The 12,128-nt window shown below is 45.1% G+C and overlaps 1 protein-coding gene across 5 annotated transcripts in view; it reads left to right on the top strand.

The window, feature by feature from the left end:
* The window catches only part of FLI1 (Fli-1 proto-oncogene, ETS transcription factor), a 91,948-nt gene that overhangs the window by 1,600 nt on the left and 78,220 nt on the right, over positions 1 to 12,128 (top strand). For 2 of the 5 annotated variants that reach the window (XM_009322599.1, XM_009322597.1), the window contains exon 2: positions 744 to 825. In XM_009322599.1, coding sequence (XP_009320874.1) covers positions 787 to 825 — 39 coding nt within the window. In that variant the 5' untranslated portion in view covers positions 744 to 786. Of the gene's footprint in view, positions 1 to 743; positions 853 to 11,857; positions 12,104 to 12,128 lie in introns of those variants that run through there. The other 3 variants (XM_009322601.1, XM_009322600.1, XM_009322598.1) reach the window with 3 other exon arrangements.

The raw sequence follows: 12,128 nt of genomic DNA, 5'->3' as shown, positions 1-12,128 counted from the left end.
GGGGGGGGGGGGAGGCAAAAAAACCTGTTCATCGGGAGATCATCAAGTCTTAGAAGTACAGAAAAACAGATGCACTGCATTGATGCAAGCCTGAGATAAAGCACCGCTATGTTTGACCGAGTAACGGCACTATCCGAAATAGAAGGGCTGAGATTGACAACCCTGGGGTTTTTTATTGCTCTTTGGAATGATACTTCCGTTCGCTATTTTTATTTTTAATTTATTGTTTAATTATTCTTGGCGAGAAAGGTTCTTTAAATCAATAGAGGCCGGCAGGCTAATGGCTCGGAATGGTTTCAATGAGTCACGAAAGGCAACTGCCCTTCATTTAGTCAAGTGAAACCCTTGGATACAAGTCAATAGGGTTAACTAGTCTCGACATGAAAACATGAGTATTTCAGCTGGCTTTTAATTGTTGGCTAAGAAATTCAGTTAATCAAATGTCAAACATTTCCCTCTGCTCTGGTCAAAAGTGAAGAAGGCTCTTTTCCTGGGGGGGGGTGGCGGGAGGAAATCCAAAAGCAAAACCAAACTGTTATTAAAGCATAGAAATGAAACCCTGCTTTATGAAGTCCTGTCTATTACTTGACTCTTAGTTACTGTGGTGGACGTTTTTTCTGTGTCCTTTAAACGCTTGATCACTTCTCTTAAAAAGTTAAGATTAGTAATGAAATTTAAAACAGTGCTTTGTTTCTTTACTTTTCTATGTACATATATATTATTTGATTTTTTTTTTCTTTCAGGTCAATTTTAGGACCTTTAAATATATCTATTAAACAAGTAAGGATGTTTCAGACTGTACCAGACACTTCGTCTTACGTCAAGGTAAGACATGACAGCATCTTTAAACAGGTAATGTCAAAAATTACAATCCTCCAAAATTCACAATCATTTGCATTAGTTGAAAATCTCGTTCCCATTCTTACTGAATTTAGCAGGAAAAAAAATCCTTCTGCCTTCAGTGGGAGAGGGGTTAGAGTCTCAAGTATCACAGTTACCATTCTGGAAATATGCAGGGTTGAGTCAAAAGTTGTATCATCAGGGACTAACAATATGTTAAAGTGGTCTTGGCTTTTATAATGCATTGATGCTTGGTTTGATGGGTTATACTATAACTAGTATTATAATGAGGGTGTCCTGAATTACATTATGGTAGTGGTTTGTTGCTCTGAAACCAATATGATAGTGGTGGTGTGCTACCAATGTTATATCATAGTGGTTTCTTAAATTAGCTTCCAATTTTCTGATTTCCTAGATACCATTTAGTCTTGAACCAGAGCTGAATTTCATTTAATATCCCTCTACTTCTCTGCTGCGCCAACTACTGAACTCAATATGCAAGATGATATGTGAAGTTATGTTTTTTGAAAGGTACATTTCAAAATGGATTTAGAGGGGAAAAAATATTTAATGAGTTAAACCAAAACATCTCTTTCAGTTACTGAAGAAATGGATTGTCACACCAGGCAACGCTATATAATGCTGGGATTTCTTTCACAGTGTTACTTATGGTTTTCCTTGAGCAATGCTTCCATACAATTTAGTAGGCAAACTGACCTCGGTTGGTTTTACTGATAACAGCTAATGCCAGATACTACTAGACTTGCACTCTAAATAGTTGTTTGTATATCTTTTTTTTTTTCTTAAGTAAAAAAAAAAAAAGGATCTTGGAATGTATTTTGATGGGCCACTTCTGCCTCTTTCTTCTTCATAAGATTAAAACAAATAGCAAAGAAGGGTTGGCACAGCCTTGTCCCTTTATAACTCAGTTGAGTACTATATTATATTTGACATCATATAGTTTTTTTTCCACAACAGTTCCCAAGAATGTAAATAAACCAAGCCTGGGACATCTGGGTTACACGTTTAAGGCAAACCCTGCATGCAACAGCACTTAGGGAAAATCTAAAACACAAGCCTTTTCTCTCCCAAGCTGAAGAAACACAGAAGGGTGTTAACTAGAGCTGGGTGGATAATTTGTAATGAATAATTTATTACAGGAATTTCATCTCTTCCCCCCCTCCCCCCCCCGTCAATGATCCATGCGCCAATTGTGATTTTCATGTACATACACATTATTGGAAATGATTCACTGGATGATTTCTGTATATAATCCCTAGGCTACAGCTCACTTTTGTGGGCAGTTTGTTAGGAGTATTAGTATTTGAAATGCAAGGTTGGTGGGATAACTCCCAGGTCATGTGGCATTACTTGTATTCCCTGATTGGGTGAACTTGTGCAGCTCCCTGGACCAGGTTTCTAGAGCAAATCCGGCTGGGAATGGTCAAGGTTCCACATTCAGTTGATATACCCCAAAATCACACCTGTAGCTCAACCTTCCAGGGAATGTTGGTGATTTAATTTTGCTTATTAAATTCATATAGCTTTGGACCAGATTCTGGAAGCATAGAAACTCTGTGGAAAACAAATTAAATTCAAGTCCCACGACAGCAAATTCACTCAAAGTTCAAGTAAAGAAACATGTTATGCAGTCTGTGCCCAGCTTTAGCATTAATTTCTCTTTGGAGTTCCTGTATGTGGGAAATGATCTGAGATGTGTTCTGTTTACAATGAAGAGATGAAGGCCCTTTGACATCCTATATTATGGTATCATTGCCTTTTGTTGTGAGGCTAGATCCATCTGCCGCTCCAGTTAGTAGCAAAATTCCTTTTGAATTAAGTGGAACCAAGATACAGGCCTAAATAATTTAACATTCCAGCAGGATTGAGTGAGTCTACCCGTAACTAGGGGATAGCCTTCTCATTAAGTACAATCCTGCAGGCAAAGTGCTTGGACAGGGTTCTCTTCACATGAGTATGTGTTTTATCCACCCGAAAGAACTCCTCAGGCTGGACTTATATTCAGTGTTTCAGCAGTGGAGGGATAACTGAGCTGTGTGATGCTGAACGCTCTGCCTTTTATTACAACCCTTCATCATCAGCTGCCGTTATTTTGGGCAAGGACCTTCTCTTTGGTATTTTCTCTGTAAAGCTTCATTCACACCAATGTCATTGGGGAAATGACTTGTTCCCGTGCTTAAAAAACTCACCAGGATTTTGACAGAAGTCTCTTAGGACTGACCCAAAGTCCTCTGAAGACAAAGGAAATATCTCCCATTGACTCTTAAAAGTTTTAAGTTGGGCAGCTCAGTACCAGTGGTGCAAAATGATACCTGGGTAGCTCATTCAGATTAGTAATGCTCTTCTTAAAAGTAGGAACCTGGTTAAATTCAGGAGGATCAGAGCCTTAAACACAGAGGTTAGGTCAGTCTCCAGCCCCTCTGAGTCTGGCAACAGTTTCCACCAACTCAAATGCACCCAGGGCCAACAGAGAGATTCTGACTGTGACTGGCTTATTTGTAGGAGAGGTGGGATTGACCAGTGATCTAGGCAGATAGTTGGGAAACGTGGGTGCGGATCCAAGCCCTGCCGGGGTGGGCTTGGTGCTCCTGAGCAAGACACTTCAACTCTTTTTTCCTCTATTTCTCCATCTTTAGAGTGTGGATGAAAGTGCTGTGTAAGAACAAGGCACTGTTCAGATTTAGGCAGCACCTGCCTTCTCTTTCCTGCTTCCCCACACTGATCTTTGAGGACTTCCCAAGTTGTGGTGAGCAAGAAGTTTGAAAAGCAGGAGGTTGAGTTCCAATTCCTTTCTCTTCCCAGGTCTTTTTTTAAATTATTTTCTTTTATGTCATTCCTTCTCCAGAAAAAAAACCCAACACTTATTTGATTGTCTTGTGGGAGGGAGAAGTATTTTATTTATTACTTTCATGGAACGTCAGCTGGTGATGTGTACAGTATCCCCATGACACGACAGAAAAAGCAAGATTGGGATCAATGTCTTCTATAAATCCTCTTCAACAAATCCATCATGTATATAAGCTTCATGTTTGTTCTATCCCTTGTGCAGAAAAATGCCTCGTCTCTACATGTTGTAACCGAGAGGGGGTGGCTAGCGGGGTGTTCCACAGGAGCTCCCAGGAGGAACAAATTTGCTGTCATACCCCTGGGGTACAAAATAGCCTGTGACCACCTTCAGGCCACACTTGTTTTCTTGCCATGGCTTTCAAAATGCAAAAGGGCTGGAGGAGGAAGAAGAGGATTTCATTTCTAAAATGGTTTGTTTTAACAAGGATGGTTTATGTTGAGTCATACTGGCAAAGTTCAGCTTGCGGTGTTGTAACCTTGATTTACATCACAACCACATAGGACGTATGGATCTGTATCTAAAGCACTGTTAAAAGATCCTATATAACCTCATGACAGGACTACCCATTCTTCTCTCATACACACTTCTTGTATGGGCCTTAACGAGATAGACAGGTAGGAAATCATAAATATAAAAAATCATCTTGATCCTTACTGGTTTATTCTACATAACTGATAAAGATTTCTATTCCTTATACCATTATGGGACTTACTGATCTGCAAGTAGTTAATAATTTACTGTATGTCAGAGGGTGCTAATCTCATCTAAACATGAGTATTTGACTTTAGAGAATGAAATATGTAATATAATTGGGAAATTAAATTTTAAAAGACAGCGCTGGAATCCTGGCTGTAGGGATATGGAAAGAATTAGGGCTATAAGCAAAGCAACATGACCTCTAAATACTGAATTTTTAGTTATTACCATTGCCACAAGCTACTCCGGGTCACAGCAGACCTCACTCCCCTTCTGCACTGCCAGTTTGTGGTTTAATATGTGTGTAAAGGCGGTACAAGAATAAATAATTTTGGGGATGTGTTATTCACCCGCGCTTTTCTGACGCCCTTCAGCAACATCCAAACGCTTATCTCCTCTTCTATCACTCCCTTCCTCGCACAGAGAAAGTCATCGCTTCTGCTTTCGGTTCCCCAGCTTGTAAACACAGCTCCCGCCCTGCCCTCCCCAAGGCAGCGCCTGAAGCTCTCGGGGCTCTGCAGAGCATCCCGGGGCCGCGGCGAACCTCCCTTCTCCTGGACCTCCTTTTCCAGGTACCAGCCCTGCCAGCTTGAGGCAAAACCCGCTGGGTAAAGTCCCTTGGCCCGTGCAGGAGAAGAAGTCAAAGGAGAGGGCGGTAGTGCTCCCCATCACACAGGAGCGGGTATCCCGGCATCACCCCTGCTTTTCCCCTCCTTTCCTCTGCCGCGCCTGGGGATGATATTTAAAATAGTTTCCCGAGGGGAGATATTTCGGGCAGTTCCCCAGAAGCTACTCAGGTAACGCGCTGGGACACCTTGGACCCGCGCAGACCCGAGGCTCTTGGGGGAAGCAGCGTGCTCTCTCCCCACTCCGACCCCCCGGGGAGTTTTGGGGAACACCCACAAAGCAACTGCATGCTCCCCTTTGCGAGCTTCTGAGGAAAATGGTCTGCAGCACAGACACTTGAACGGGCACGAAGATGGACTTTCCTCCAGGGAGGAGCCACCGTGCAAGAGCGGGACTTCTCGCTTTAAAAATGGATTTCATGCAGCCATAACGTTTGTGGTACCGTACAAAGAAGCATATTCATGGAGGCAAAATAGCCTGGGTGGCTGGAAACAATATTTGGTTTGTTCTTGCTTTCACTCTGCCTGGAAAGTTTACAGAATCCCGAAAGAGAGAGGGTTTTTAATTTTTTTTTAAGGACAAAACAGGGAGATTTTCTTTGCAGTGGGCAATACGAAGCCTACTGACAAACCCTGACGCGGACGCGTTATCTTTCCCGCTGAACAGTAGCAGCCAGAAGCTGCTCGGGGACAGGTTGCGAGGAAAGAATACCCCGTTATTTCATTTTTTTTACAACAGAAATCTCGCAGCGGGGATGGTGCCTGATGAACCAAGCGAGGGGAAGGCGCTGCAGGGGGACCTGTGCGCGGGTCATCCCGCAGGTGCTCGGGGACGGACGGATGCTGGGAACGCGGCTGTGTGGAGCAGACAGGAACCTGCACCACGCTCTTAAGAACGGCTAGAGAGCCTTAGCCTGGCACAAAAGGGAAAATCAAAGCCTTCATGGACTGTTTTTTCCCCAGTTCAGGTAGTATTATTCCTACTGAAAGCATCCTCTAGCGCATCATCGTTTCTGCCTTTTTTTTTTTTTTTTCCTCCCCAATTCCTGGCGTCCCGCAGAATTTCAGTTCCTTCCACCCGCGCTCGGGAGGACGGGACCGGGCACCTCCAGAGAAGGTGGAAATTGCAGTAGCTTTGCCGGCAGGGGTAGAGGGGGCAGAAACTGCCGTGAGCTCTTACGTCATTCTCACACTTCGTGATGATTAATCTACGCATACACCGAATCATTCTCCTTTTTTTGACGCTCATTTCTTGAGGCAGAAACGCTGCTAAGTTGTTAGACTTTAGCAAGCCGCTGATTAATGCCTTATGACAACTTGGGGCTTAAGGATTTAGTTCTTGTTTGCACCTACCTCTCTATTTTAAATAGAAAAATCCCTTCCCATTTCCCGGTGTCCAGCGAATCTCGCCTGACTTTTTTTCCCCCGTGCTCAACCCCAGAACCGCGCGGGGAAGGGCTGATACTGTTTCTCCCCGCCTTTACCTTCGAGATACGGTTTGAATTTAGGTGGCGAAGGTGGGAGAAACGTTGTTTCTCTCCTGGAAACGTAGCGTGTTGGAGCTTTCTAAAATAAACCAGGCTCTCGGGCACAAGGGACAAGGTTTTACAGTGACTCCCGCCTTTAGACAGCAGCATTCAAGCAGCCAACCCCCCTCCCCAACTCTGCGACCTTATAATGGCTCCATTCTTTCCCAATTTACAGAAAAACGCCCCCCACCAATATGCTGGATCCAGGGAATTTTGTATTCCAGCCTTTCCTATGCTCTCCCAGCCCTGTGTTTAGAAAGAGAGGAGGTGTGGAGGGAAAGGGGAGCAAAAAGGGAAGAAAAAGAAAGTGAATGCTGAGGGGGGAAAAATGCTTTAAATCTTTCCTGCAAATCTCCAAATATATGAAGTCTGAGGAAACAAATTCAAAGCAGGCACGGACGCCTGAAGAGAAGTTAGAGAGAAATATTCTGTTCCATTCAAGCGCATCAAGGGTCTAGCTGAAGTCTTGTTTGGCTAAGGTCAGACGAGACTGGGTTCTCCAATAAAAATAAATCTCAAATTAATTATGGCCTCAAGCGAGGGGCCAGACGTTTGGAGCTAGTGCACTGCAGCCTGTTTTTTTGGCCTTCAGTATTTTTGTTTTTTTGTGCCTTAGCTTTTCAATAATTGCGGGATGGGGGAGGAAGGGAGGGCGGGGGCTGTTTTATTGGGACACGGAGCTCAAATAAAACTAGCCAGGACACTGCTTACCCCACTCTCCGCCTAATTGCGATGCAGCTTCAAAGCTACTGCATCTTCTCCACACCACTTCTAAGACGTTATGTTTTACTTAGTACAAGTTAGCAGTGAATAACTTTCCGGCTTCACGTTCCCAAATCCCATGAGCTGTTCCTGTAGACCAAGAGGTAGGAGGGACCCGATCCTTCAGTTGTGGGGCTGGAAAACGCGACTGATTCCTTTTTGTTGCTGTAGCTGAAAAGCAGAGGTTTGCCCAATTAGTTTAGTTTAGAATTGGGATTCGTTTCTGGGGATCAAATCCCAGGGCTGTAGTTCGGGCTTTTTGCTTGTAAGAATGTGGGTTTAGAAAATAAACAAAACACATTGCGTTTTTCATTCTGCAACGGAGTCGGTGCCAGAGGAAACTCAGACCCGGAAATTTTAAACATTCACTGAAGTTGGTGGAGATTTTCCCTCTAGTAAAGACCGGAGCAGAATAGACCCTGGCCTTCTGCAAAATCAGCTCCGGGCAAAGAATGATGTTAAATATTGTAAATACGGTTACAGAGAATAGTCCATATAGGAAGTTTTATATGTATGTAATATATGCACACAATATACCTAGCACAAGCTATGTAAATACAGGTATAGAGAAAGCTAGTTAAAAAAAAAAGAGCACACTGTCACAGTTAGTGGGTGGTTAGTGGGAAATGAGCCGCTTTCTAGCCACAAAGTCGGGGCGTGGCTGCTGGTTTCTGGGGCTCCCCTCCCCTCTTTACGGCGTTAGTTCAAAGTGACAGTCCCAGGCTGGGGGTTAACGAGAGCTCAGCTGATGCTGTTCGGGTAAGAGAGGGTGAAATAAGCCAAGCCCCTTTCCCATCCTCCGCAAAGAATACTTCTAACCTGCAACTGAGGCCCGGGAAGGTTTTTATTGTGTTCATTCCTATAGAATAACTAGACAGTTTTAATTCTGAAGTGATGGCCACTAATCCCGCGTGAATTACAGACAGAAAATCCGTATCTTTGAGGCTATGTAGTCCCGCGAAGGACTGGCATTGAACTACACAGAGAGGGTAACTCCTTTGATACTGGACCTGGAATGGTCCTGGGCCAAATTCCCCCCCAGCCTGTCCTTATTAATTTCAATCGGATCACGCCAAACCCGGCATTTTCACCTTCTCTGTGTGAGGCTGCAGTCGGTGTGACCCAATTATCAGGACGAAGAGAGGAGGTGGGGACATGCCAAGCGCTTGAGATCGATATCGAACTGATTAAAAACTTGGGTCGAGAATTTCGTTTCATTCATAAGCGGAATGAAAAAAAAATAATTGGGGAGTAACCGATTTCTACCAATTTCTACCAGTCTTCCGTGGTTGCCAAGATCAAATGATTTCCCAGATGTCTGGTGGTAACCACATTAAACAGATCATAATTCCTTTACTGTATACGCATCCAAAAGTTGAGCATCGGATTAAAAGTTGAGCACATTGATGAGCACCGTGCCCGGCGATGGCTTTCCTTTCCCCTGCCGGTCTTTGCTCCCTTCCTCTCAAACAGTTAAACACCCAAAGTCACTGAACAATCACCTAGGATGATTCAGAGCTTGGCGCACGGAGTTTATGAATATTCCAGCCTTTTCCAAAAAGTTTGAGATAACTTCAAGGTTTTGGGTTGTTTTGTTTTTAGGGGGGGGGAGAAAAAAAAGAAAAGATGAAGCAAAGGTTCTATTGTTACGTTATTTGGGAGGAAAATAGTAGATTGTTCAGCTTGTCTGTTATAATGTTTAACAACTTCGCTCATTACCTTATCTCTTGGACTTTTCGCAAATCTTATTTTAGACCAAACACAAGAGGTAAAGCACGGAACATCCCTGATGGACCCGATCTGGCAAGTGACCCGAACAAGCTTCATTTCGAGTCATCCTCAGACATGCAAAATAAGCCCCTGGGGGTCACGGTGCCCGTCTGGCAATAAAATGCAGAGCTGGGCTCCTAAAATATCTCTAGGTGGGATGGAGGGGGGTCTGTTTGACATCTTCCAGGCTTCGGGAGCACTGGGGATCCGCTGCGGGTGCCGGACTTGTTTGTCTCTTCAGCCCGGCGAGGGGAAAAGGGTGTTTTGCAAAGGCTGGGCTCCTCTCCCGTAACCTGGGCACGTTTTCAGGTGGTTTCTCCCTGCCGCTCTCAGCTCCCCGGCTCCCCCCCAGCGCCAGCCCGTCCAAGACCTGTCGGTCACGCAGCCTAAAACCAAAATGCTCTGTGAGGTCCGTGGATGACAGAGGCTCCTTCCAGGGTGTTTTTTTCCCCCCTTCCTTTCGCGGTTAAGATCCTCAGCCTGTCCTCTCCCTCACCCCCCACCCCCGTTGTTTTTCGGGGCTGGTAGGGAGTGTTGTCTAGAGAGGAAACCATTTGGGTTTTGAAAGGATGCGTTTCGCTCTTCCCTTTAACCTCTTGCTTTTCTGGTTGCTGCAGCCTGCCATGTGGTAACGCTGAAGGGGGAGCGGAGAAAAGAGTATTTGCGGGGGCGGGGGGGGGGGGGGGGGGGGGGAGGGGAAAAAAAACCCACAAAAAATCACAACCCCCCCAACAAAAAAATAAAAAGCAAACCCCAGAGTGAAAAATTAATGCGATTTCTGATATAACCTGAGCCATTCAAAGCTGAAAGCTGAATGCATTCTTTAAATCAGATTTTAAATTTCTTTTCTGCCCGAGAGAGAGAGAGGCTATGTGGGTTGCTGCTTTGCTTTGTTTTGGGGTTGTTTTGGTCTGTTGGGGGTGGTTTTCTTTGCAGAACAGTGATTGTTTTTAAGCAAACCACGACACATGTCTGCAATGGTTGGAAATCTCAGCAAGTTGCTTTCAGGGAAAGGGGAAAGGCTTGGATGGGAGCAGAGCTGGTCTAATACCCACGGATTTGTCCCTGGCTGCTGGCTGCATCGTGCCAAAGTTTTAGTGCGCTGTAACTACCAAACCCAGCCAAACCAGCTCCCTCAGCCACTCACACCTCCGCTCAGGCGATTTTAAAGCTCAGCCCTTATCTCCTGTACCCTCAGGGCAGCCTGGGAGAGAGACCATATCATCGAAATTGTAACGAGATGATCCCTTTATTAAAGAGAAAAGGGGAAAAGAAGAAAACCCAGAGCGAACGCTGAAGGGAGGTGGAAAGAGCAGGGGGTGAGTTAACATGCCCATCTCCAGCCTGGGTGCTCCCCACCGAGGACTCACTGCTTTCTGGGCTCGCTCGGGAAAACACTGGCCAAAATGGGCTTGAATGAATTCGAAAATAAAAGACGAGCTTTTCAACAGGAGTGTATTCGGCAGCATTAACTGTGGCCAGCGGTTAATTTCTGCCCTTTTCTCATCCCTAGAACTCCGCAAAGTGTCTTGTAAGACTTGGTCTTTTGTTTTAGAGCCTGGAGAAAACTCTTTGTTCTTCCTTAGGGTTAGCCCAGTTCTCAGACTTGCACATGGCAATACTTGAATATCTCCACGTCGTGATATTAAAGATGGATATTCCCGCATTATTCGCTTTGGAGGGTTTTAGCCTTTCCCGGAAAAAGGAAAGCGCGTTTCTTTTCTGGTGATCGCTCCCGTTTGAATGAGAGAGAGAGAGAGAGAATTGCACGTCAGGGGCTCGCCAGGTCTAAAATGAGATTTAAGGGCTGGTGGTTGCGTTTTTGCAGTGCCCATTCTGACACGGCATCCGGGAACGGAAAATTCAGCCGATCTGACAATTATTGTAATTTTTTGTCATTTTTAGCTTATAAAGTGGTTTCCCCCCCGCGTCTGACTGGGGTTTTAACAGCTTAGCGAGAAACTTGCACTGTGACAGGAGGCTGGGGAAAGTACTCCCAGCCCCTGAAGTGAAATGGATGGACTTCCATCCATCTCAGTATCTTCGCTTCAGAGCCCGATATCCCAGCCCTCGAGGTGACTGGGAGTGAAGGGAAGGGGTGAAAGTGGAAAAGAGCCTCCGCTTTCCCGCAGCCCCATTTCCAGCGTGTGTTTAATTGCTGGAGTCGTTTGTCTGTCTTGCATTATTGCACTTACCGCTCATTTCTGGCAGGGACTGGACCCTCGTCTCTCGCTCCTTGCTGGGAGGCGTGAAGGAGAGGGGCCGAAGTACGTTTTAAAAACGTTTTAATCGCCAGACTTTTTAATTTTCTCTCTCTGCCTGCCGCGACCGAATTGTATTTACGGTTTTCTCCCCTCAATTTTTGCCTGTGACTGGAAAACGCATTAATAAAAAAATCTGTGGGAAGAGACGGAAATTCAGTGAGTCAGGCTAAAGCCGCTCCAGCCAAAAGAAAAAAAAAATTGCAAAAAAACATGTTAAACTAAACTGTGGGATGACACACGGCGCTCGCTAATACGGTCTGGGGTGCAAGGCAAGGTCTGCGTTGGACTGGCTGCCCTAGCGACAAACGAGCTGACAGAGGTAGCTATTGTTCTGCCCCTTCTTATCTAAATGGAGCAAATATCCTGTATGTAAAATATATATATTTTCATCAAGAAGGCAGGACCAGTGGAGAGACGAAAGTTTCCTCCTCGAGTGACTTCACTTCCCAAAATTAGCAGAAAAAAACGTTTCATCCGGTTAACTGTCTCTTTTTCGCTCTGCTGCAACAACCAAAGTTAAAAAAAGAGAGAGACGGAGAGAGAGGGAGGGAGGGAGAGGGAGAGGGAGAGAGGAGGAGAGGGGATACAGAAGGAAAAAGAAAACCGCTGGAAGGGCAGGGAGAAAAGCGAAAAGGGAGAGAAGGATAAAAAACTTCAGGAGGCTTCGGTTGCAGGCTAAACCGGGTCAATGTGTGGAATATTGCTGGTACCGGCTGGAAGTTATTCTAGATGGACGGCACTATTAAGGTAAGGGGGCAGGAAGCTGGGGGAC

This window comes from Pygoscelis adeliae, unplaced genomic scaffold, assembly GCF_000699105.1.
Source record: "Pygoscelis adeliae isolate BGI_AS28 unplaced genomic scaffold, ASM69910v1 Scaffold224, whole genome shotgun sequence".
NCBI lineage: Eukaryota > Metazoa > Chordata > Aves > Sphenisciformes > Spheniscidae > Pygoscelis > Pygoscelis adeliae.
Note: the sequence above shows the minus strand (reverse complement) of the source record. Positions and strands in the feature narration are given on the sequence as shown.